General features: G+C 49.2%; 2 protein-coding genes and 1 long non-coding RNA gene across 16 annotated transcripts in view; 2 read left to right on the forward strand and 1 right to left on the reverse strand.

The window, feature by feature from the left end:
- Positions 1-7,471: 7,471 nt before the first annotated feature.
- LOC311440633 lies at positions 7,472-10,672 on the forward strand. The gene is made up of 2 exons (XR_014695497.1): positions 7,472-7,607; positions 10,120-10,672. It is a non-coding gene; the product is annotated as an uncharacterized lncRNA (long non-coding RNA).
- Positions 10,201-18,982, reverse strand: MED8 (mediator complex subunit 8). 3 transcript variants are annotated; one of them, XM_084527770.1, is made up of 7 exons: positions 18,903-18,982; positions 16,733-16,851; positions 15,552-15,696; positions 14,937-15,077; positions 14,460-14,541; positions 13,214-13,462; positions 10,201-10,670 (listed from the first exon to the last, which is right to left on the reverse strand). In XM_084527770.1, the coding sequence occupies exons 1-7, from the start codon at positions 18,906-18,908 to the stop codon at positions 10,606-10,608; spliced, it is 807 nt and encodes a 268-aa protein (XP_084383896.1). In that variant the 5' UTR covers positions 18,909-18,982; the 3' UTR covers positions 10,201-10,605. The 3 variants fall into 3 exon arrangements, with proteins under 3 accessions (XP_084383896.1, XP_084383897.1, XP_084383898.1); XM_084527771.1 differs by lacking the exon at positions 18,903-18,982 and adding an exon at positions 17,969-18,206; XM_084527772.1 differs by lacking the exon at positions 18,903-18,982 and adding an exon at positions 17,964-18,206.
- Positions 18,308-24,600, forward strand: part of SZT2 (SZT2 subunit of KICSTOR complex) — a 56,084-nt gene continuing 49,791 nt past the window's right edge. For 9 of the 12 annotated variants that reach the window (XM_084527733.1, XM_084527739.1, XM_084527734.1 and 6 more), the window contains exons 1-6: positions 18,930-19,023; positions 19,116-19,241; positions 19,351-19,524; positions 19,863-20,033; positions 21,889-22,020; positions 24,059-24,218. In XM_084527733.1, coding sequence (XP_084383859.1) covers positions 18,994-19,023; positions 19,116-19,241; positions 19,351-19,524; positions 19,863-20,033; positions 21,889-22,020; positions 24,059-24,218 — 793 coding nt within the window. In that variant the 5' untranslated portion in view covers positions 18,930-18,993. Of the gene's footprint in view, positions 18,516-18,929; positions 19,024-19,115; positions 19,242-19,350; positions 19,525-19,862; positions 20,034-21,888; positions 22,021-24,058; positions 24,219-24,600 lie in introns of those variants that run through there. The other 3 variants (XM_084527743.1, XM_084527744.1, XM_084527742.1) reach the window with 2 other exon arrangements.

Here is a 24,600-nt window from a genome sequence, read left to right on the forward strand (position 1 = left end):
TCATGGAAGTCTAAACAAGCTTTTCCAGCATCCTCTTGCTAGCCAGCCTGCCTGTGCTCCTGCTGCCTGGCAGTGCTTCTGGTCACGCTGCTGTTCAGACTCCCTCTCCTGAAGGTGGGTGACCAGATGTGGTGGCACGCTTGGTGCTTGCCTGGTGAGAATTCCCCATTTGGACAGACCAGTGCTGCACTTGTAACTGTGCTCCAGGTGCTTGCAGCTCACAAAATCCCAAAACTGAAGTACAGAATTGCACTCATGGTGACTTTCACACCTTGTACGTGTTCCTTTCCTGCAGTGCCAATGCCTCACGACACTGGATCCCAGCAGATTTCATCCAAATACTCCTAATATTTTTAGGAGATGGTCCTTAAGGAAATTAATTTACGAGAACATCCACAAAGTACCTCAGCAGTAACCTTCAGCGTGTCCTGATATGCTCCCTTTCACCAGGCTCTGCTTTCATCTTGACCTTAACCACTCCTTCCCACATGAAATTCCTGTGCTCACCTCTGCCCCCACCACCTATCTACCAAGGTTTCTCTTGTATCAGCTGCTTCCCTGCAGCCTATACAGGGCCAATTACTTTGCAGAAAGGTTAGTCAGACATAATAGACCATATTTTATCCCACTTTCCATTTCCTGTCCATATGCTGAGTTACTCTTTAATTGAATGCTAACATCAGTCTGGCAGGCCTGCAGCTGTCTGGATCGCTTTTTCTCCCCTGTTAAGTATAGGGATCAATCTTGTTTGTTCTGTTCACCTTTTATTTTATATTTTTGTTAGCTTGTCCTCCTTTTAATTTGAACCATCAATCTTTTAGTTGCTTCTTGGTCCAGTTAAGTGGAAATCTTGTTGTGTTGTTTGTCATGAAATGAGGCATCACCAGCAGATTCCTTCCCATTCCCTACCAGATACTTTTCAGCCCTGTATCCCACATCTCAGAGCTTTCTCCAAGCATTCCTTCTCTCCTCTGGATCCACCCTTGCTGGCAGGCTTGTCAGGCTCTAACAATGAGCCCCAAATTGCACAGCCCAGCCTCTTCCTGCTGGTGGAATAAATTTCCAGGTCACTGTCTTCTGCTCTGAATTAAATTCCTTTCTCCTCTCTCTCAGTCCTGTAGTTCCTGGTTGCGTCTGCTGTCTCCACCACTATTCCTGTTGGGTATTTGCTCTTTAGATTTTCCTTGCTTCCTCATCTTCTGTTTGTGTTGTCAGCTCTCCAACACAGCAAATGTATTTCTTCATTTTATTTCTCCTCTATTAGTTGTGTTTGTTTGTTTGTTTGTTTGTTTCCTTTTCATGGTCATTTGCTTAATGGGTTGCCCTTGTCTGCGTGTCATTTGCACTTCTCATGCTCTGTGGGTGTCTGCAGTTCCTTGGAGTCCCTCTCCCACCATGTCCCCAAAGCTGTAGCAGCCGGGGCAGGAGCTCCAGGAGGTGCAAGGACCCATGTCCACCAGAGCACCCAGTTACTGGGGGGATGTAGAGCCCCCTCCTAACCCTTAGGGTCAGGTCTCCAGCAAGGACTTGGTTAATCTGCTGCGTGTTGTGGAGCTCCTGCCTTCTGGCATCTTTGGGAGCGGGGTAGCTTGAACACACAGAGCAAAGAAAATCCCTCAAAAACTGGGGGAGGTGAGGATGAAGGAGGCAAAACCACAGAGTGGCACAGCCTGTCATGCACAGGCTGATATTCCCGGAGTGTCTGGAGAGACACTTTTATAAATGGATAATCTGCTTTGATCTGGAACCCTGCCGGCATGGAGAGAGGCTGTTAGCAGCCAGCCGAGCGTGTCCCTGGCAGCAGCCGGGACTGCGAACCAGAGAGGATCGTGTCACACACGTGCAACCACTCCTGCAGTGGGCAAAGCCCTGCGGGTCATTAACTCTTCACCTGCAATTCAAGAAACAACCTGGCTGTCGTGCAGCAGCATGGGCTGCGTACAGCCTGGCTGAGGCACACCGGGCACCAGCTCTGGGGAATTTGGGCTTCTTCCTCCATCACTCATCTGGGAGAACGGCACAACACTGGTTTTAGTGAGGGACTGCTGATCCTTCTCAGCATGGGAGTCCGCTCAGGTGGATGTGGGTGTGAGTCTCTGCACTCTGCCTTTCTGTTTTGCCATCCCCCGGCTGTTACCTTCACTCTTGCACAGCCAGATGTGGCTCTCCTTCTCCTCGTTGCCTCCTCTTGGTGCAAAAAGCAGGTGTGTGCTAATGGAACTTGCTGAAGGCGCAAGGCTGGAGGTATTCAGCACAGAGGATTATCGGACTATCAGATGGGAAGGTCTGGAGGAACTGAGCAATAAAATAGGAATGAAGTTCAATGAGGGGTTATGACCTTAGGGATTAGTGACAATAATTTCGTCTGTATGTGATGAGAGATGCCGGTGCGGTTTCTCAGTGGGAGAAACAGCAAAGTCTCTCAGCTTTTCTGCTCCTGCCAGTCTGGGAAAATGGCTTGGAGTCACCCTGCAGCTGGGGGGATATGTGGGGCCTGAGCCCCTCCAGGCACTAAGATCAGTCAATGTTCTCCATTAATAACTTTTCAGTTTTTACTGCAGAGGTAGAAATCCTCAAGATCTTGGATTTCTAAGAATCTAAAATGCCTTCTAGCTCATGTCTGATTTATATAATACATTTATATTTTCTTATCATTTACTGAATTTATAGCTATGATATATTTTTTTTAATACTCAAAACTTGAATCATGAGTTTCTTGTCGGCAAAATATTGACATTATTCAACTCAAAAAATCTAAAAGATAATAGATAAGATGCATTAAGTGAAAAGTAAGCATAGCTACTCTCGGCTCTCTAATTCTTCTGTGACTTTTGACACACATAATTAGCAAATTCATGTACCTAATTGGGGATTGAAAAGATGATGTCCAGGTTCCCCCTATCTTTTTCTTTTTAATCCTGAAAAGCCAGGGATTATGCATGCAGTCAGATAGAAACCCTGCATGTAAATTAGCTCTGTAATGTGGTTTAACCCTTCTCCCTTTCTCCTGAGGTTGGATCCTAAAGCACTATCAGTCATGTATCATTGCTGCACACTTTCTCTGTAACTTCAAGATGAGAAATGAGAAGCTGATTATGTTGAGAGCCCCAAAGAGATGCTCCTACATCACCTGTCTACTACTGAAAGAATAAAGCAGGGCTTTCGTAGTCACTAAAAGCGGAGATATACGCACTGCTTGGAGCCTGAAAGACTACAAAATGCCACAATGCCCACTCACGGTTTCGACAGCTGAGGATGGGCAGATAGGCTGTGTGCAGTGCGCATGCGTGGCTGAGACGCTGCCTCCTTCCAGGGCTGTTATCAGCATTAAGTGACTCATCTCTGCAAACCTGCCTCTCTTCATGCTGATCACATCAACCTGGCAGTAAAGGCCCATTACCCCAGCACTGTCAGCACTGCACTCTTCCCTTTGGCCAGAGGAACGAAATACCATCAGCCTCAGCATCCCAAGTGCCTGGAAGCCCCTTGAGCTATCGGGACACAGCTCACGCTGTTCCTGGAGGCAGCAGCCACGAAATGACCCCGCTCAGATCCCAGCTGTGGCATGGCGCTGTCGTTTCCCTTTAAAACATCACCTGGAACAAGGTGTCCTGTGAGACAAAAGCAAAGCTTGTGGGCACTGTGGTGGCTGAGCTCGGGTGCTTTGATAGCAGACTTTCACCCTGCTGTGCTTAATTGCTGAACTTTGCCTGCTGGCCGGGTGGGCAGCATGCATGACTGCGGTTTCCTGCCATGACGAGAACTGTTTATCAGCTGCATAGAAGCCAGCAGCCTTGCTGGCGTGAGCCCTGACACCCCAATCATAGGCTGCCAACATGACTTCAGCAATACATGACACCCTGGGACCCTCTAAGGACATGCCAGAAGCCGCCAGACCTGCTAAAACATCCCCCTTCTTCTTCCTTGCCAGTGCCAACCTTCACACGTGTCCACCTGCAGCAGGAAACCACAGCAGCTCTCTGAGCTCTGACCCCAGTAGGAACCAAAAAACTGCCCCATCACAGGGAGCTTCCAAAGCTGCCTCACGGGCACGTGGTCAGGAAGAGAGAAAATGCAGGTGATGGGAAAGCCCCAGCCTTGCTCATCCCCAGCATCTCCCTCTCTCACTGAAGCCATCTCATTTGGGCTCTGCGATTTAGAGCCCGCAGCGGTGGATGGGCTCCAGCAACCTGTCCCAGACTGCCTGGAGCCTGGGAGCTGCTCCTCAAAGCCCGGCCACTTCTCCACTCCCAACGGGTGGTTGGGGATTTGGGCTGATGTGGTGACTGCCACCCCTAACCATGCTCCAGGGCTGCCCTCCCAGTGTGTGCTGCAGCATCGCCATGGAATGAGTGAAAACAGAAGAAAAACACCTCCCAGGTGCCCTCAGCTGTGCCGTGGCTTTTCCTGGGAAGCCTTTGCCTTTACCTGCAGTGTGCACAGCCTCGTGCGGAGGCTGGCTGGCCCCACAGCAGTGCTGGGTGCTGCACCTCGGCCGTGGGGCTGTGGGCAGGCGCTGCTGCAAGCTGCCAGGCATTGGGCTGAGCGCACTGCTGCTCGCTCTGCGGGGACTAAGCCACAGAAAGGACATTGTCAGAACGGGGGATTGTTCTGGGAGAACAGGCTGCACAAAGAGGGATTGTTTTGCTGTGAAATGAGGCCGTGTTTGAGCTCCAGCCCGCGATGGGCTTTGCCTGCCTGTCCGGGCTGCAGCCTGGTGGGGGACGCTGCCTGCTCCCCGCTGGCTGCTGTCCTCCCCAACCCTCCTGGCATCTTCTCTGCTTCTGATGTTCTCCCCTGGTGCGGTCAGTGGCACAGCACATCCCTCAAGACCCACAATGGGAGATGAGGAAAAGCAAATTGAGAAAAAGAGAGCCCATGGCGGGTCCTGGGCTCCCACACCTGCCTGGCAGGGCCCAGGGGCACAGGGACAGAGGAGAGCAGCAGCAGGGCAGCTCCCACCGTGAGGGGCTGCAGTGTTTCTCCCAGATAGCTGGCAGCAACCGTCCTCCCTTGAAGGGACAGATACAACCAGGAGGGAAACAGAGATATGCAGTAAACTGCTCCAAGATAGTGGGCAGAGAACATAGCAGCCTCCTTTTTGCAAATGCTCATCTCTCCAAAAAAGTCTTGCTCCTGGTGAACATCACAGGCTTCCTCGGGTGCCCTCCTGCCTGCACAGTGCGTGGGGACAAGCATTTTGTATTCGATCTCAGGAAAGACACCGAGCACAGGGCATGAAGATGGAAAGGAGAGAGGTCTGCATGTTCAAAACATGGGTTGGAGCACAGCCACGAGGTCTATTCCTATTTTTTGGCTTTCCCTTAGCCTGGTAGTAGGCATTGCAGGGACAGGTCTGGGGTCAGACCAGCAACATCCTGGGAACACTGCAGCTTCAGCAAGGAAATTACACCCATCACGCAGTAGTGGTGCCCCTTTGGCCCCCAAACTGGCCCATGAACACTTGATGAGAAAGGTTTGGAATTACAGTGGGGCACAGTCCTTGCTCAGAAGAAATGGAGCTGCCATGCCACAAAGCACAGCAGGGCCTTAGCACCACCTCTCATCTGCAGAAGCTGCTGGGACGTGGAGGCAGCAGAGGAAGAAGCCTCACAGAGAACCTGCAAACCAGGGACAGGATCAGAGCAGCCCGGACAAGAGAGCCGCTGCAGGAACCAGCTCCTGATCCCCTGACTTTGGAAAGTATGTGTCTCCGTCAGAAAAATACACACAGTAATTTCCTTTCTTAAAAACAAAACAAAAACCACATTGACACACGGACAAAAAAAGACAAACGCTTCTCCTTCCAGGAGGCCAGCCAACAGAATTTGCGTAGGCCTTCAGCATTCCCTCGTGTGCAGGGTTGCCCCCAAATGTTTTGCAGAAGGTTTTTATTAATATCTAAGTGCAGGTTTTCACCAAGGCGACATTCATGGATCCAGCCAGACAGCTACAGTGTCGTAAGGGCAATAAATACACTGTGGGATCACATCAGTCTGAACTATTCTTACGGCACGTATTACAAATATTTCCAAATATCCTCCTCCGGAGCATGCTTTTACCTCTACAGCCTCTATGTGAGGCACAAAGCGGTAACATTTACCTCTAAGGTAGATGAAGATTTATTGTGCTGGGTTGAAAGGCTCTGGGGGATTTTCCCAAAGTGCCCCTATATTCATTTTTAGACACCGGCTGTCACTTGGACAGGACCTGGCTCTCCTGGGGCCACCAAGCTCACAGGCCCTGCTTCCACCTCTGCCATTTTCCTCAGTTTGTATGTTTGGCTTACGAGCAGTTTTCGAGCTGTTTGGCTTCCAGTTTGTTTTGCTGCCGTGTCCATGTGTTTGTGCCTCTGCGGACTGCAGGTGAAGCTGCTTTGAGGATGATGCAGATGCAAAACTTGGCTCATCGCATCCTGGCAGCACACACCCCATTGTCTGTCTTAGTGAGAAAGCACTCAGGCTCCCTCAGCCCAACCAGCAGAAACCTCCAGTCCCACAGACAGCGGGTCCCTGCCTTGGCTTCAGTATGGAGAGTAAAGGCCTGCAAAGGCTCCCTTCCCTCGGCCGTCCCACTGGCCTTTTCAGTCACATCTCCACTACCCTTACGTACCTCACCTTTTCCATAAAAAGACCTGCAGGTTACAAACCAAACACCAAAACCCATCTGTGTTTTCTTTTTTAATGAAAACGAGACACCTGCGGGCACATCTCTGCCTGGGGACGTGCCAGGAGAACAAACACACAGCAGATGTCAGCCGTGCTGCTCAGTGCATGTGGAGAGGATGCACCTCAGGAAGTGGAGGCACCCTGCCAAGCCTCCCCAAACCCCTCCAAACCTCCCCAAACCCCTCCAAACTGGAGGAGCAGCCCAGGGCAGCAGTGGGACAGGCCGCAGGGAACGTGGTGGGAGCGGTGGGACTGGCGTGAGCTGGGCAGGAAGGAAAGGCAATAAATCCCCCGGTCCTGTGCCCAGGAGGAAGGCAGATGAAGTGTTCCTGTCAGAAGGGTGAAACACTTTCCACTCTGACAGTAACTCAGGAAGATCTTCAACAGCGTTTGCACAAGGAAAATGGTAAAAATACAGAAAGTCTGCATACCCTGCACCTCTAAATTTAAACACAGATACGTATTCTGAATTAATATATATATATGAATTATTAAAATGCTGACATTCAATGAGACAAGGAGGACTGGAGAAGCTCCGGAGGCCAAGAAAGCTGATGTTATGCCAGCATTTTAGCAAAGTAAACAGGATGGCCTTGTAAACAGGTGTGTCTGTTCGACAGTCATTCCATGCACAGCAATGACAGGAAAATATGCGATCGTATCAATAAACGCTTAAAGCAGAAAAATATAAATACCAATCATCAGGCAGTAAAGCTGTCAAACTAACATGATAATTCTTCTGGCACCGTGTAGCCTTAAATCTCCAGGGGAGAGCTGGCTGGGACGACAGCACTCAAGGAACAAGCTGCCGACAACCTGGTCGGGCGCAAGGCAGCAGAGGCGATGCTCCCTGGGGAGTTGGCACCGCCGACCTGCTTCTATCAGGGAATGCGAAACAGCATAAAGCTGATGGCCTGGAAGGAGACGAAGCGATGACAGGTAAAGCGTGCTGTCCTGGGAGCCGGGGGCACGGCAGCAATGTGGAGCCTTCGGGATCCCCAGGGCAAGAGGTGTCCATCGCCTGCTGCAGGCCGGCCTGCTGCCCTGGGGCTGGGGGAGAGCAGCCCAGACAGCCCCGCAGCGCCTGGTGTGTCGGGTGAGCCTCCTCCCTGACGAAATTATCCTGCTAGGAGGAGGCAGGCTCACAGGGGGTTGGGACAAGGCAGGAGAAGGAGTCCCAGGGGCTCTGCGTGCAGCACGTCCCTGTGCTGGTGGGGAGAACAGCCGGTCCCGAGCATCTGCTGGGGCTGCTGCTGCAGCAGGGCTCAGGGCTCGGCCCTGGCCATGCAGGGCTGTGCTTTTATTCTGATACGGTGCACTGGGAATGGTGAAACCCCCCTGGACTGACAGGCCACAGGGACAGTCAGTGGACCGTGTATTTCCAGCATGGCTTTGTGGGTGAAAGGCCCATTCCTATTCCCTGCGTCCACGTCTGAGCACGGTCAGCGGCTGGGTGAGGGGTTAAAGTCTGCCTTTGAAATTCCCATTCCCACAGCTAGAATGGCGTGTCCTGGTCCCACGTCCCAGAGGACACGAATGCATAAAAATATTTGGATGAGAGCCAAATGCTGGAAACCAGAAAAAAAAAGAAAAAAGAAAAAAAAAAAAAAGCCTTAAAGCAAAAGGCTCTGGGACCTCCATCAGCTCAGTTTGTTGTAAAAAAAGGATCAGGAAGGCTCGAGTGTAACACCCTGACTCCTCTCCATGGGGCTAACAACTCAGGGGCTCACTCCCTGGCCAGGATCCAGCAACTTGAAGGGAATTAAAGCAATACAGCCTCAACTTAAGGTGCAATAAGTCAAGAAAATTAACCTTTGCGACAACCAACCAGCCGCTGCAGGGCTGTATCAGCTCAGGATCAACTGTTTTCCTAACAACGATTTACACAAGCGCTAATTCAGGGCAGGCTGTGTCATACAGGAAGTTACGCTGCCGAGCTTGCCGGCCTCCCCAGCTCTATAATCTACGGAAAAAAAAAAAAAAACCCTGCCTGTATTTCCCTTACTCCTGTCCAAGTGTGTGAAAGGTCTGGCCTGCCCCACTGGAGGCGTTTTTGGGAGAGCCAGGTTAGCGCGGGTGGCAGGCAGCCACGCTCTGCCCATGTCCCATGCTGCCCCAGCCCCGAAATGTTTTAGCTTTATAAGGAAGCCAGGCTGGGGACAAAGCGAAGCAGCATCCCAGAGCTGGGGCTCTGCATAGGACCACGAGCGCCACGCATCTGGCACAAGTTCCTCGGACATTTTTCCGCCTTCCTTCCCAGCCTAAGCAGGGGCGTGAGCTGGAGCAGGGAACAGCCGTCCCCGCGGCGCTCAGCCCCTCGCGGGGCACACGCAGCCCGTCCGTCAGCCAGCTCCCGGCGCTGCCCCAAGCCCTCACAGCGGGGCCAGCAGCACGGCCCTGCCCTCCCAGCAGCTCGCTGGGGGCAGAACGCAGCCCCATCAGCCCAGCCAGGAGGATGTTGCTGCAGACACGTAGCCGGGCTCGTCTGTAATGGAGCCGCTTTGCTTATCGCACAGGCTGCGCTGCCAGTTGAATTTTCTGCTTCCCAGCGCAGTGCTTTGCAAGCCATCTGCAGAACCTCAGTGATACAGGGCTACTTCTAAGCAGTGACAAAGAATACCTTGGCAAAGCACCTCTTTGAGGAACAGGTTTTAATTCATTAGTGTCCATAACTCCGGTGGACAATGCCCAGGCTCTGCACATCAAGATGGGTTGGCAGCTGCCCTGGTCACAGTTTTATGGAAGGTTTCATTTTGGGAGAACAGCCTCCACAAATAAGCTGGATCTGATTAGCTCAGAGGCAAGCAGTGCAGGAGCAGCTGCAGGCTGTATCTGCTGAGTGGAGATTTCCTCACCCTTAAGATTGCTGACAGATGCTATTGAGTAAAGCACAGCACCGGCTTTCACCACAAGTCAAAGGGGAAGTCCAGGCAAGAGCAGCAAGAGGCAAGATGGCTCTCTTCTGGATCGTTAGTATGTACCAACGTGCTCTGTAGGCATCTGTCCCCACCCTTAATTCACAGAGGAATCTTCCATTAAGCAGATTACATGTTACAGCTAAAGGGCCAAAATTAGAACAGGGATGGCTTCACAACGTCCGGTTCTGAACAGAAATAGTCAGGTCTCATGGCCTGGCTAATTCAGAACTTTATAGGAACGCAGAAGCAGGGAATTATCAAAGTGAAATCGGATCCAGATGGGATTTGCAGCAGCATCAGAGTGCAAAAGCTCTGTGCTTCTGTTCCTGAAATGCTGCCTTCTTGCTGTGGGTCCTGTAATAGTCGTTGCCGGTATTTTGCTTTCCGGGGAACAGTTGTAATGGGTTTACAAAGAACAAGAACAAGATGTTTACTACTTATGTTTGTACTCTGCTGATTCACTTTATAACAGCTCTTTACACACAAGCCTGCAGCTCCAGCACTCAGCCTCTAAAATTTATTGTTTATTTCAGATCAGAGCTGCTCTGTAGCCTCACCCAAAGGGAAATGAGACTACTTGCGACCCAAAAGATGGACGCCAATGTCTCACAGTGTGCAGAACAAGGTCTTTATTCAACAACACGGAGTACAGTTAGGAGCATCTCAAATCAACAGACAGAAACAAGAAGCAGAATGATCCATGCTGCTCTTCACGTTCTGTATCAAGAAAGGGTAGGTGCATTTCAGGCCAGACCTGAAGAAAATGAGATTATTACTACAAAAAAAGCTGCTCTGGCTGAACAGAGTACTTGTCTCCAGGAGACATGGCTCCTAGCAGCTCCACACAAGCCACCCAGCACTAAATAAAACCCAGGAAAGGGTGTCATAACTCCCAGCTCTGTGGATATGGTGTATGGATGTGTGAAGCTACTCAGAAGTCCGAAAAGGAATCCGTGTGTGGTAGCTGCAGCAGGAACAATGTTGGTAACTGCTGTTCCCTGGGTCTGGTTCGCGTTGGCTCATCTCTGATACGGATGCATTGAGGCAGATTTGATGTTTGTTTTTATGCCACTTGGCATCTTTCCTAGAAAAAGAAAACAAGCAGTGCAAAATCAGCTGTAAGAAAGAATATTTGCTTTCCTGTCCAAGCTTTTCCTTTTCCACCCCAGGCACCACATCAGGCTTATGAGCTACAGCATCGTTCAGCTTCTGACCTAATTCAATCACTCTCTCCTATAAATCAGCACTTTTCTCTGTTGAGAAATCTCCTTGACATCAAGTACCGCGTCTCCCTACCAACTCTGTCCTTGTTCCACCTTAAACAAGCTTTTCTCTTTGTCAGGAGGCTTCTACAGGAGTGTGGGGCTTGCTCAGTTTGACAGAAGTTGCTACCAACAGCCCTGACACAAGAAATCAAACTGATCTCCACTTCATTTCAGAGAGACAAATGCAACTGGCTGTATCCCCCTCCATGTAGCGTTATTTGTAGTCAGGGCATATATTTGCGTTATTAAACCCCTCTCAGGTCTCTTAATTTCTCTTATCCACAACCAACTCTTGGGCATTACTCTTTGCTGACACCAATCACACATGGGATCCTAGCAGCCCAGGATAACTGTACATGGGGTACACAGGGAGGAGAACATGACAGAATTCCAAAATATGAAAACTAGTATGGAGAAGGTAACCGAGGAATGATTATTCACTGTTTTACACTACACGGGTAAAGAGGAATCATCGAATGAAATTATCGGGAAAAAGACTTAACCATAAAAAGGAAACTTTTATGCAATTCATGCAGTAATGCTGTGGGACATTTTGCCACCAGCCTTGCAGGAGTCAAAACTGTAGTTCAGAAAGGAACTGCAGAAACTGATGGTTCTTACACCCACTGGTCTGAAGCCAAACTCCAGCTTAAAATTTGCCTAAACAACAGCTGCTGGAGGTGCCTGTCAGGATACGCTTCATTCTTGTACTCTTCCAGGCTCCACTGTGGGCCGCTATCAGGACCAGGATAAGGGGATTGACCTTTGGCCAAACAGCACAGCTGCTCTTATCAAATCGGAACTCCCTGGTAACACGAGCTGGACAAGTGCTTGTTACCAGCACATGGAGCTCGGTGTGCAGATGCTGTATAAGAGGGGATGTCTTCCCATCATGGAGACAGTGTTTGTGGGTATGCAGCCAGAAATCACAGGAGGCTTCTTTGTTTCAAAATTACAGTGGAAATTACTTTCTAAGTCTTACATAAATACCCAATTAACTTAGGATTAATATCGTTGCTCAAGTTCATTTCTAAACAACACGGTCATTATGCAGGCAAAAAAAAACCACCAATTAGAATATCCAATATCCAAAATCTCCATTAATATGAACACAAGAACGACAATATAGGGTTAGGCCTGCAAGTCCCCCAAGCCAAACCCATTTCCCCATTTCTGACAGAATCTAGCAGGGGACATTTATGGAAGAATACCAGAACAGGGCAAGCCTAGAGTGATACTTCCCTTGGCTTCCAATATTGTAGCTCTAAGACTTTGGGTCAGAGATGGTGTCTTCAGGATTATTAGCTACTGACTGATTTTTCATCCAGAAATTTACTTTTCCATTCCATATAAACTTTGTGTGTCCACCACACACTTGGGCAACGTGCTCTACAGTGTGATTATCTAGTATTCAGAAAAGTGTCTCCCTTTTGTTGTGAACCTACAAGCTAGTATTCTCATTAGTGCACTTCCATTGATCCTTCTGTTTCATGGGAAATCATGAGTAATCATTCCCCATTTGTTTCCTCTATACAATTTGGGATTTTATAGGCTTTCATGTTTTCCTCCTCTTACTCCCAGCCTAACCTCAGTAGCTATTCCCAGGATGAACTATCAGAACTTTTCAGAACTCCACATAATATTGCAAATGTGGGTGCCCAATGGAATTATATAATGGCCTAACAATATTCTCTGTTTCCCTGTTCCTCTCCTAGTAATTCCTTACATTCAGTTTGCATTTTAGCCCCAGCTGAACAGCTACTTTATGTTTTTACAAAACTATTGTATCATGTATTAATTTCCCAAATGCAGGCAACTAAATTAGAGTCTAGGTACTGGGCATGTAAAGACAAATTGCTTTTGCTCATTGTGCTTCACTTTCTATTTAATACAAATGTAACCTACTATAATTAAGTGAAGTCACTTTGAATATGAAATCTTTCTGTGACTCTTTACAGACATCTTTTTTTTTTTACCTACCTTAAATAATTCATTACCATCAAACTTTTCTACTTTACTCCCTACCTCGAAATCTAGTTTGACAGCAAAACGCCCAGCATAGATCCTTACAAAACCACACTGTGATCTCCCTCCATACTAAAGCCTATGTTCACTAATTCTGTTATTAAACAGGTATTGCAGTGTGAGTTAGGAAGCTGAATGACTGGGATCTACTTCAACCTCTGAGCCAATTTGAAGCAGGTATTATTCCACTGTTACAATCTGACTTAAATTATTAAGGCTAGAAAGGACCCTCTTACTCAGTTGTATTTAAAAGGTGGCTGGGGAAGGATCTCTGCACCTGCATTTATCTTTCTTGCTCCTAGCTTTTCAACCACTCTCAGATACGCAGCATATTTACCTGGCTGTCCTGCTTGTGCCATCTGCACTCCTGCCAGCATTGGCTGCTGCTGAGCTGGTGCACCTGACATTGGTACCTGCTGCATGCCTGAAGCCCCTGCAATGATGGCACCAGCTCCTGGTTGCCCTGACTGGACAGATCCCCCAGAGCCAGGGGGGCGCCGGTTTGACAATCCTTTCCCAAAGGCCACAGCTGCTACCAGGGCATTGGTATCTGCAGGGTTGAAAGTCTGCTTGTTCTGCCGTAATCCTGTAGAAAAGAGAATATAAGAAAAAAAAAAATATATATATATATATATTTTTTTTGATCATTCTGGCTGTCAAGTCCAAAAGCTAGCATAGCTTGTCCTGAATTTACTTTTCTGATAGTTTCCTGCATGTAATACAGATCAGCTTCTAACACGTTGTATGACAAGAGTTCTGGGAGGGCCAAAGAAGCTGCAAAGTCCAAGGACAGTGGTGTCCCAAGAGCTTCTCCACTGAGAGCTGGGTGCATGCTGCTCAAGAAAGGGAGTCAGAAGAAGCCAACTCCACTATTTTCCATACTGAATCCTATGGCAGGTAACAAGCATTAGGTTCTAAATAATCAATGGCAACATCCCTGTTGCAAGGCTCAGCAGCAGCATGGTGTCTGTAAGTGTCCTATGACGTTCTTAAATCCTGTTTTCTACAGATGTATTTATTTAGACTGTGACAGTGAGTCTCATACTGCCTGCAGTGACCCTTTCCTATTGAGAGCTCTGAGCTATCTGCTTAAAAAATTTTGGATTCAGCAACAGAGGACTAATCATGCATATCTCTGTGACAGTGCTATCGTTTCTCTCAGTGTGTGAAGGGAGAAGTGACGTAGCAGTGAGTCGCAGGCCATTATTAAGCAAAAGGGCTGCCCTCTGCAGCCTCCACTCATATATACCCACATCATCAATTTTATAATTGCTTACATACACTTCTGTATGTATCCAACACTCCAAGAAAAAAAAATTGTAGTTTTGGGGAGACACTAATGTATGCTTCTACAACTGCCCCTCCTTTCCATTTCACAGAACTTCCTACTCCTTTCCATGCACCCACAGGACTCCTTCCCAATGAGGGGACTCCAGGACAGCCAGCCTTGCATGTTCCTGAATGTTTTTGTCTGTGCTAATCTGCATTTCCCATGCTTTAGGCTCTCTGCTTTACCTACTTTGCCACCATTTCTCAAGCTTGTTGCTTGGGTCCGGCACCCCACTCCCACCTCAGTGACATACCTCCACTTTCAGATTCCCGCTCCTCCTTGCTGATTTTCTCCAGCAGATTTGAGCACATTTTATTCAGACTTTGGATCTGTTTCTGCAAAATGGAAACCAACAGTAACTGCCAGGGTATCTCCACCACAGTACAAGTCAGCAAGGTAAATTAACAGTCTGTGTAACCAAACAAATCTTTTGTTAGCAAAGCTAAAGAGTCCAATTCCAATGCATGCAGGAGGGCACTACAGGGGTGAGATAGCCTTCGTGTTTCTGTGGTGTGATGGTACCTCTTGTGAGCAGGTAGTGGGCTGGACACCCTTGTTTTGTGAGACTGAAGGAACCCAAACCTCAGCTAAGGTCATCTGGAGAAATCTTAGGCAGAAAAGGGCATAGTAAAAAAGATAACTGTCAGATAGAAGAGTGAAGGGAACAGAGTTAAATGGCATTTGTGCCCCAGGGCTAAGAGGCAGAATTATCAAACTCTTTTTCACCTACCTGTGCCACATCGGGGCTAATTCGAGCTGCATCTGTGATCAGTTGCTTTTCCTGCTCCTCCACCTCGGGGTCAGGCTTTGTTCGAAGATGGTCAGGCACTACCTCATGGCTGAACACGGGCACGCGCCCCTCCGTCTGCCGCTGCAATAGTCGGACAAGCCACGCTCAGGGCCTCCTCCTCCAGCCACGCGCTCAGAGAGCTCAAGACCAGGGCACAGGCCATGGAACAAGGCTGCTCGCATGCTGTGGGGAAACCCTGACTGGGGAGCACGAGGAACTTTCAACCTTTTGTCTAGGAATTTGTACTGTGTCTGGTCAGATCAGGAGATGGCAAGGAGGCCTTCCAGCTACAAACTAAGACACCATCTCCTTTGTCCCTGACTTTATGAAAATACAGTATTTATGAAGAGCACATCCTGTAAAGTATATCCAGAGCAAGCTTTGGAAGGTGAAAGCCCCTGAGCAAAGCAGCTCCAAGGCAGAACTACTCATCACCTTTTATTTCTTTACACCCAGAGCTGAGGAATGCCAAGCGCAAGAATAGCAAACTGAAGTGGGTCCATAAGCACATCGTAACACTCCAATGAGTCCAACACTCGTTGGGAAGTTTCTTACCATGATCTCCTCATCGCGGTCTGGAGACAGCACTAAGGGGATGATAACCTGGTTTCGCAACAGTGGGGTCTTCTCATGCTTCAGCACTTTATTTAAAGTGTTCAGCTGTCCAGAGAGCAATGCGAAGCTGTCCAGAACGGAAGGCCTGGGAAAGCAAATAAAGAAGACAGAGCACGCAAACAGATGGCTTTTATCTGTTCCTCACTCAAATGTCTGGAAAGTGAGGAAATAACATTATTCCTCCAATCAGTCTACTCTGGACATTAAGGAGTAAAACCTAGGGCTGAGTGTGCAGGTGTGGACAAATCCCTGCGCACAAAGCTGCAAACAGCCCAGGGACATCACAAGTACCACTGGAAGTGGCAGTTGTTTGGGATTTCCGTACCATACACAGAAGCAATGCTTTTCTTATCACTAACTCTCCCAGTAAAATTCTAAAGCAAGGTCTGAGACACAATTTAGCTCCTAAGCAATACAGCCAGGAGAGACAGTATTTATAGCTTGGCTATCCAGACTAGGGGATAATGAAGCAAAATAACTGATAATCTTGTCAAGGAGGTCCCCCTCAGCTTGTTTTCTCTGGGGAATTCATCACCTCTCTTTCCTCCTGCAACATTAATACTAACTGCCTGTGACGCTTTGCTTCAGTGGCAGCTACTGCATAAGATGCTGCACAGGTTATTAATCTGCAGATATATCATCCTTATGGTCCATCAGGACAAGAATGCCACCTTGAAAGCCTCTCAAAATGTCTGGCAAAACATGCTGAAGCAGCAAACCACAAGCATAAGAACTCAATTTATTTTGGAGCCAGAGAAAGCCAAAAAGGTCAAGAAATGCAGAAAGAATGATTGCTCATTTCACAGCATATGTGGGTCTTAAAAGATATTTTATCCAAGGAGTTTCCATTCACTGCAGATGCAAGCATCTACGCTAGCTCCCTTAAGTGCCTAGCTCCCAGGGTGTTGGCATGACCATTACTGCATAGTGTGGAACAAATGGTTTTCAATTGTTTTTTGGTTCAGACATTTAGTGGCTCCTCCAGCAGAAATGTGAAAAGCAAATTTAAGTCTACTGACAACAGGCTTGTGGTTTTTGATTATACTTTGTGGTCCTTTGAGCAGAGCCTGGAAGAGTTTCAGCAGGAATCAGGAGTGCCCCGTCTCCATGAGATGCCTTACCACGTGAGCCGGTCGTACTCATTCTCCAGCTTGTAGATAAAGCTGACCAGTGAGTTCTTCAGGTCAGCCACCTGGCTGATGAGCGCCTCCAGGGTCAGCTCCAGCTGCTTCTCTTCTCTCTAAAAAAAAAAGGCAGGAAAGACAGGGATGAGGACAAAGCTTAACACCTCTCCAAGGACCACTCCGATCCACACACGCGCATCCATAGTCCAATCTCTCCCACAGAGAGACTCCTTTGCAGGGGAAGGAAATAGAGACCCTGCAGAAAACAATACTGTATTTTCACATGGAACATGTCTCCTTGGGAAAAAAAACTTAGGCAGGAGACACATACCTGTGCCAATCCCTGGCTAGCTGTCCTTTTTAAGATCTAGATGAGAATAGAGAAGACATTATCTCTTACATCTGCTTTTTTACCACATTAGGCAAAGTCATCAATGTTGGCTCACGCCACCTTTGTGAGCTATTTATGCTAACCCAGCTCAAAGCAGATTAGGATTCTCTGAACCCTTGCTGACAGCAGACGTGGGCACAGTGATGTGTTCACAGCCATTTGCAAAACGAGTATCAATCAGGTCTGTGGCCTAAAGATTCCAGTTTCTACCCTTAACCTCACTTTTTACTTTCTTCCTGCCCTAGTGCCACTACCAGCTGCTAAAAACCAGGGAATTCCTATTTGACTTTTCCCTTCCCAGCTATGGGAAGCACTGAGTTGACAGACCGTATGTAGCTGGACACATGCAAAGTCACCTCCTGCCTTTACCTCTGGACTACACTGCTTAAATCACCTTTTCTCTGGGTGAGGGGGTGTCTGGTGATCTGTTGCCACAGGCAGCACGTCATACCTTTGACTCTTGCAAAAACCTTCTAAAATCTTATCTATTCTTACTTATTCATAAAACAGAATTGCACAAAATGTAATTAAAGTCCCAGCCCTAATGAACTGCTAATTTAAGTCAGGCACTGTACAATAATCCATGAAGAGGGTGGGACAAAGCAATCAAATAATAGAAAGGGAATGCCGATTGGGAAAGCAGATGGGGTGACTCAGGCCGCTTGCATGCTTGCTGTTGGGTTAGTCGTTGTACTGTTTAAACAAACTCAACTAGCACGAGCTTCATGGGAGAGACTATCAAGTATTTTGCATGTACACGAGAAAGCTACTCTACTTAATTTATAGTCTAGCTAGACTGCAAAGGCTTTATGTTTATTTAAAAACTGCTGATCAGACTTCACTTAGCCATCTCAGAAGAAACGGCTGAGTCCATTTTGTTAAAATCCACTCCCTGTCCACAGAGTGGCTTCACAGAGCAGGCTGGGGACTGTTACACCTCAGGAGCGCAGCACAACTCCCCTCCGTCCTGTGCTGGGGCAGTCAGCTCCTGGCTGCACTGAAGCCATGAGTCTGCACCTGCTCGTGTGCACTGTGTTTGTGCAAGGTTAACCACCGGCAGCACTACGAGTTCTCCCATGTGCCTGGTGACAGGATGAGAGGGAATGGGCTAAATTTGCACCAGGGGTGTTTTAGGTTAGATGTTAGGAAGAACTTCTTTACTGAGAGGGTTGTGAGGCATTGGAACAGGCTGCCCAGGGAAGTGGTGGAGTCACCATCCCTGGAGGTCTTTAAAAGACGTTTAGATGTAGAGCTTAGGGATATGGTTTAGTGGAGGACTGGATAGTGCTAGGCCAGAGGCTGGACTGGGTGATCTTGGAGCCCTCTTCCACCCTGGATGGGTCTGTGTCCCTGCGACCACCCGTGCTTCTCCCGGCAGCTCTCCGCAGGGTGAGTTAAACCCACCACACGCAGCCCTGCGGCACCCCTGGGACCCCGGCCCCTCGCTTTGCAGGCTGTCTCCAAAGCCGCTGGGAGCTGGATGTGCCGGGCCGCGGGCACCTCGCCACCGCCGTGCCGCCGCCCCGGGGCTGTGGGGGCGCTGCGGGGGCAAACGGGGCGGGTGGGGGGGACGCACCGCGCCTGGAAACAAAGGGGAAACAACCGCGACCGCTGCTGATACAGCGCAGCGGGCCGGGCCTCGACGGACTGCGAACGGCGGCGGGGCTTGGGGCTACGGCTTGGGGCTACGGCTTGGGGCTACGGCTTGGCGTCCCGACACGTCCCGCCCCGTCCCGTCCCTCTCCCACCCGGCCCGGCCCGGCCCCGGCCCCTCACCTGCATGGCGGCGCGGGCCGGTTGCTAGGGGAGCGCCGCGCTTCCGGGTCATGGCGGAAGGCGGCGGGGCCGGGCAGGGGGGCGGGCGGACATGGCGGCCGCCGAGAGGGCCGAGGGCGAGGTGAGGGGGGCGGCGGGCGGAGGGGGCCGGGAGTGGGGCCGGGCCGGGCCGGGCCGAGCCGAGCCGAGCGGCTGCCGTGGTTGTCCCCGCAGGTGGAGGAGGCCGGGCACGTGTTCCTGCTGATGAAGAAGGATTACCGCATCTCCCGCAACGTGCGGCTCGCGTGGGTGCTCAGCCGGCTGCACCAGGTCATCTGGGCGCTGCCCGAGCCCGAGCTGGTGAGCGGGGACGGGTCTGGGGCTGTCCCCGTGCGGGGTGTCCCCTGGGGTGCTGCCCCTGGGTGCAGGGAAGCCCCGGCCCCGTCTCAGCGCCGTGCCCCCGCCGCAGGTGCAGTCGGAGAACGAGCTGGAGGTGCTGAGCATCCTGCCCCACGGCTGGCAGCCCGACGAGCCCGTCCAGCCCCGGCCCTACCTCCTCGTGCCCTCCACGCGCGTCACCTTCCTGGCCCGCCAGTACCGCTTCGTGATCGAGCTGGACCTGAGCCCCTCCACGGGCATCGTGGTGAGCGCAGGGGCTGGGCTGTCGGGGTGGTACATCCGAAAAGGAGAAGCAGCCTCCCTGCAGAGCAGGCTTACTCCTCTCTGTGTTAGCCTCTGCTTCTGCAGGGCTCTTGCCTTATGCCCTAGGAGCAAGGCATGGGATGCTCCTAGCGAGGCAGCCCCTTGGTAGCTCCCATTTCTCTGCTGAATGCCATGTGCATACCCTTGGCTTGCAGGAAGCTGTCACTTTGATGCAGCTGCTGCTGCAGAAGGAAGTTTGTTGCTGGCTCCATGTGGTGGTGCAGCGAGATGGAAAGTCCTGGAAGATGCAAAAGCTGCCTCATTTCTCTGTTTCCATAGGATGACTCAACAGGGGAGATCATTTTTGATGAGGTGTTCCACGCTCTTTCCCGATGCTTGGTGGGATTGTTGAGACCCTTCCGCATCCCTGGCTCAGACATCATTTATCGGCCAGAGATCTTCGTCACCATCCAGGCGTACTCCTCCATCATCGGCCTCCAGTCCCACCAGGTAAAACTTGGCCTCACCCTTGGCGCATCTCGGTGTGCGAGCAGCTTGCAGCACTGCTTTCCTGTGAACCCAGAGGAAAGAGGGGACATCTGTTAGCCAGGCCCTGTTAACTAGGATGTTGTAGCCTTGATTCACGTGTAGCCTGGGGCGATGACGGAGTGTAGGTGAGCAACTTCTCTTTTCTGGGAGGAAGCTGAGTCTCTTTTGGGGGAGCAGGGCCCTTCTGAGAAGGCTCCTGCAGGCAGCGTTCTCTGAGTTAAGGCATAGCGCATCTTGCCTTCATGCTTACTGCATGATTGTTGTTGTTTTTTAAATCTCTGTTGATTAATTCTTTTTGGCCTATGATAATTAGTTTGAAGCATTCAGGAAGAGGTGGTGTGCCTAAAAGCTTGACTGCCTGCTCCAGCTGTGTAGCAGTACTTTATTCAATGATAATTTTCTCTTCTGGCAAATCTTGCTCTCTGTTTGCATTGGTATGAATGCATTTCTCCTTGGTGGTGAGAGCAGCCAGCCCCAGTAATCTCACACTTACTTGAGCCAGGGCAGGTCTGTTTAGTAAACTGAAGTCTGGTTTACAGTGTCTGTAGGGGTTTTTGAAGTTTATCCTCCCTGTGTTGCTTCCTTCCACCTCCCAGTATTTTCACATTTCTGATGGTGTGTTTCGTTCCTCTGCTAAAACCAGGGAAAGTGGGTGGCAACAGGATGAGCCTGTAAGTCTCTTCTTGCTTCCTCCCTCTCTCTCCCCTGGCTCACCTCTACTGAAGCCTTCTGGGCAGTCTGCAGGCTTTAATGGTTTGTATGTTGCTTGAAGAGCATTTGCTTGAAGGGCTCTTGCTTTAGTCATAGGTACTACCAAAATAAGTGTAGCAAGAGTTTTCCAATTTGCTAGCGATGTTTCTGTGTGTTGTCTGGTCCAGCTCTCTTCCAGGTGTCATCATGCTTTGGCTCAGTATCACCTCTATTTACACTAAATTGAGCACAGAAGTGGCTATGGTTTTCTTCTCTGGATGTCTCTAAAGACCCGTTTCTTGTATGAGACCGGTGGCTGTAATCTGTGGGCACAAGTGGAGAAGCTGCGTGTGCCTTTTGTGGTGGAAAAGGCATGTAGGCGTATCACTCATCCAAGAAAACTCATCTATATTGTAGTTGTTTACTTTTCCCAAGTTTTATGAGGTGTTGAGGGAATGTGGATCACGTGCAATGTCCCAGCTGTCTGTTGAGTTCTTTGTGTACACATTGTGTCCTCTTCACCTGCTTGTTCTGCAATACCTAATTTTGGCAGGGGTTTGCCTGTACAAAGTCGCTGTAAATACAAGCGTTGTTCCTGTCAGCTTAGGGAGTTTCTTTGGTGGCAAGCTCCCTCTGTTATGTCTCACAGCCTCTTCTGTAATGTCTGATTTAACTTTTTTCCCCCATTATTTCAATTTACTGTTCTTTTATCCAGCCACTTACTGGAAGATAATTGGATCAGTCAGTAGCTGGGTTAGATTGGAGTGAACAGGTCTTCCTTAGAAATGGCGGGCCAAAGTTAATGCCTTCTAACAAGGATCTCACGTTAATTTTTCCTGCCTACTGCTTATCTTAGAAGAAGGCAAAAGTAGAAATTTCTTGCCCGAAAGGGAGACTTCCCAGAGACAGATGTGAGCATCTGCTGCGGAGTGCATTGCAGTTGCCACAAAACACCACTGCACACAGGCAGCTGGCCGCAGGCAGGACAAGAGGCCTGTGCTGTACCTCTCCTTTGTCAGGGACGTGCCTGAACTGTGCTGCACTGAACTGTGTTCCCGTGTACCATTGTGGGAGCTGGCACTATAAAACCTGAACTTGGTGACTGACGTGTGTGTCCTCGGGCCAGGTACTGTTCCAGGGCTGCCAGCTGGATGAGACGAAGCGAGAAGCCTTCCTGCACCAGGTTTACACGCAGCTGTGTGCCTTTGAGAACAAGGTGGCAGAGATGCTCCAACAGCAGTATGAACCCAAACCGCAGGTGAGGAGGGCAGGGGTGGTTGGGGTTTCTTGCTCGCTGGAGGCCTGCTCTGTGAGGTGAGGAGCAGTGGTGTAGGTCTGGAGAAGGAGCAGCTCAGGAGTTTGGAGGAAAACTTTTTGGAATCCAGCAATAAGAAATGAACACTGAATAAAGCAGAACCAGTAAGTTTTTAGGAGAAGGACTGATGAAAGCAGTTACCTTCCTCAAGATTACTGTAATAAAGGGCCTGACTAAAGTACAGTAAAGCAGCTTGACTCCTTTGACATCGTGGGACAGACAGTAGGATGTGCTTTCTCTCTGAAGAAAATGGTGGGAGAGGTGATTACTTCCCTATCATTAGTCTATAAATAGCTGTGAGTATGCCCTTGGCCCTTATTACAATCTTGAGTGAAAATACTTCCTTGTCACCACAAAAACTGACCATGAAACTGAATATGCAGCTGGTGCAGTTCCTGATACTCCTTGAAATCTGAAGCAGATGCTCTTTAGTAGCTAAGGATACAGGTGTCAGCCAGTTAATGACAGAACTTTAAACTACAGCTGAGGAGGAAGGTAAAAGTGTGACTTTGTAGGAATTTGGGGTGTCTATGAATTTCTCACTGAGAGGGTGCATTGGGGTGCTGCCATGCTGCTCTGCAGTTGGAATCTTATCTGTGAGGACTCTACTCACAGTCAAAGGCATTTTTGGCCTGGTTGAGGTTATTTAGTCCTTACTTAGTGTTAGTTTTTAGTGTTTGAGTTCAAGGCAGGAAAAAAAAAAGGTTCCAGTCAGATGAGCAAAAGGCTATTCCTGACCCCTCACATTTATCTATCGGAAGTGCATAAAATCTCACATTCTAGCTGAAATTTGTCTCTGAATACAAAGACTGTCAGTACTGGAATAGGAAGGGGCTTGCAGGAAGTAAACAGTTTTCTGGCATGACCAGCTGGTGTTTTGCAGTGCTTTGTATGCATTCCTCCTTGCTGCTGTATTTCTCTCATAACAAACTACCCTGTAACTAATGCCATGCAAATCCAAGAGAGAGACGCACTTGCAGGCCAGAGGAACTGGCGAGTTCTGCCACAGGCTGTGGGGTGGAGGTGGGAGGCCCCAGGGGAAAGGCAGGAACTGAAACTTTTTTTTTTTTTAACTTTTGAAGTTGCATTAGCTGTATCGCTGTCAACAAGAGTCTGAACTGAAGGCATCTAGCAAACCGAAGTGATGGATAGTCAGGTTTTTTGCTCACAGCAGCAGGCTGCTCCCATTTGTGCAGAACAAAAGATCAGTTTGTTCTAACTTTTGTTTTCCAAGCTCCAGTCATCCCTGTAGCTGTATAGGGGGGGTCTCACCCATTCTCTGTGTTAGCAGTAAAAATGAAGCAATAGTTTATTACAGGGTTGCCCTGTCAGAGCCTTCTGGAGATGAGGGGACTATAAACACAATAAGTTCCTCACAACTATAATTATACAAATTTTAGCCTTTGCCTGGGGAATACTTTTGATAGAAAATGCAGGAGAAGCCTACTTGCATTTGCTTATATCAGCACTGCATAACTAGTGCTGGTTGAACAGATAAATGTGAAGGCACTAGACTTTGTCCTTACAAGGCCTCTTATACACTCTGCTGCTGTGCTTCATAGGTGAGATGCAGCTGTTTGAGTGTCTTCTGCCTTTCTGGGTTTTACGTGAGGAATTGCTGAGTGGCTGCAGCTTCTACTAGATGACAAGGAAAAAAATAAAGGTATTCAGCATCTCTAATTGAGAGCTGTTTTGTTCCACAAAGGAGCTTGGGTGACCCCAAAGTGTCTCATCTTTCCCATAGTGTCAGAAATCAACTTATAATAAAGTTCTGAGCATGTTGTCCCCTTCCTCCACCCCCAGGCAGCCTTTCCCAGCTGTTTTAAGGGGCCCAAGTAACTAGGACTTCAAGAGCACTTGGAAATTTAAGCTAAAAGTGGAGTCTGCCAAAGCACAACAGGGCTGTGGTACCATGGGGCTGCTAGGCTGAAGGCTGTTTGGGAGTGTGGGATATTTTTTATTTCCTTTTTTCCTCTCCCAGGTGGATTTATCACCTCTGAGCCAAGAGGGCCCTGGCGATGTGCAGGAGCCATCAGGGAGGAAGCCCAGCGTGTCTGTTGTCACTGCTGACGTTGGCCTGGTCAGCATGGTCCGGCAGGGAATACTGGCACTGCAGCTGCTGCCCTCCAACTCCAGCGCAGGTTGGCTTCGTTCTCTGGCTTTCAGGGTGCCTGGCTGTTTGCAGAGGGCTGCATTCCTCTTGCTGTAGGCTGAGATGAATTTTGTAAGGGCTGGTGCGTGGACACTTCGGTTAGGGATGAAATTCCAAAGGCAGCTTTTGCTCTGCGCTCTGTGGGCTAATTGTGGTGGTGGAGTGGAGAGGTAAACAACGTTGTCACACACCAGGTGTCAGCGTTGGAGAGTTTGTGAGGTAGCATAGCCATGATTGTTGCTTGGAATAACACAGGGTGTGCGGAGCTGTGCCCAGGCTGAGTGCTTCACTGTGCCTTGTTGGGAAGTTTGCCAGCTCTAGAATGCCTTGGAAGCTGTTGGTGTCAGTCCCAAGATTTTGTTGGTTTTTTT

Source organism: Aythya ferina (genome assembly GCF_964211825.1).
Source record: "Aythya ferina genome assembly, chromosome: 8".
Lineage (NCBI taxonomy): Eukaryota > Metazoa > Chordata > Aves > Anseriformes > Anatidae > Aythya > Aythya ferina.

Excerpts from the sequence above, each read along its gene's own strand:
- MED8 (XM_084527770.1), bottom strand. Across the intron at positions 15,697-16,732 it reads GAGTACGACCGGCTCACGTG|GCCTTCCGTTCTGGACAGCT; the intron begins GTAAGGCATCTC and ends TTGCTTTCCCAG. Across the intron at positions 13,463-14,459 it reads GCGGGAATCTGAAAGTGGAG|GATTACGGCAGAACAAGCAG; the intron begins GTATGTCACTGA and ends TCTTTTCTACAG.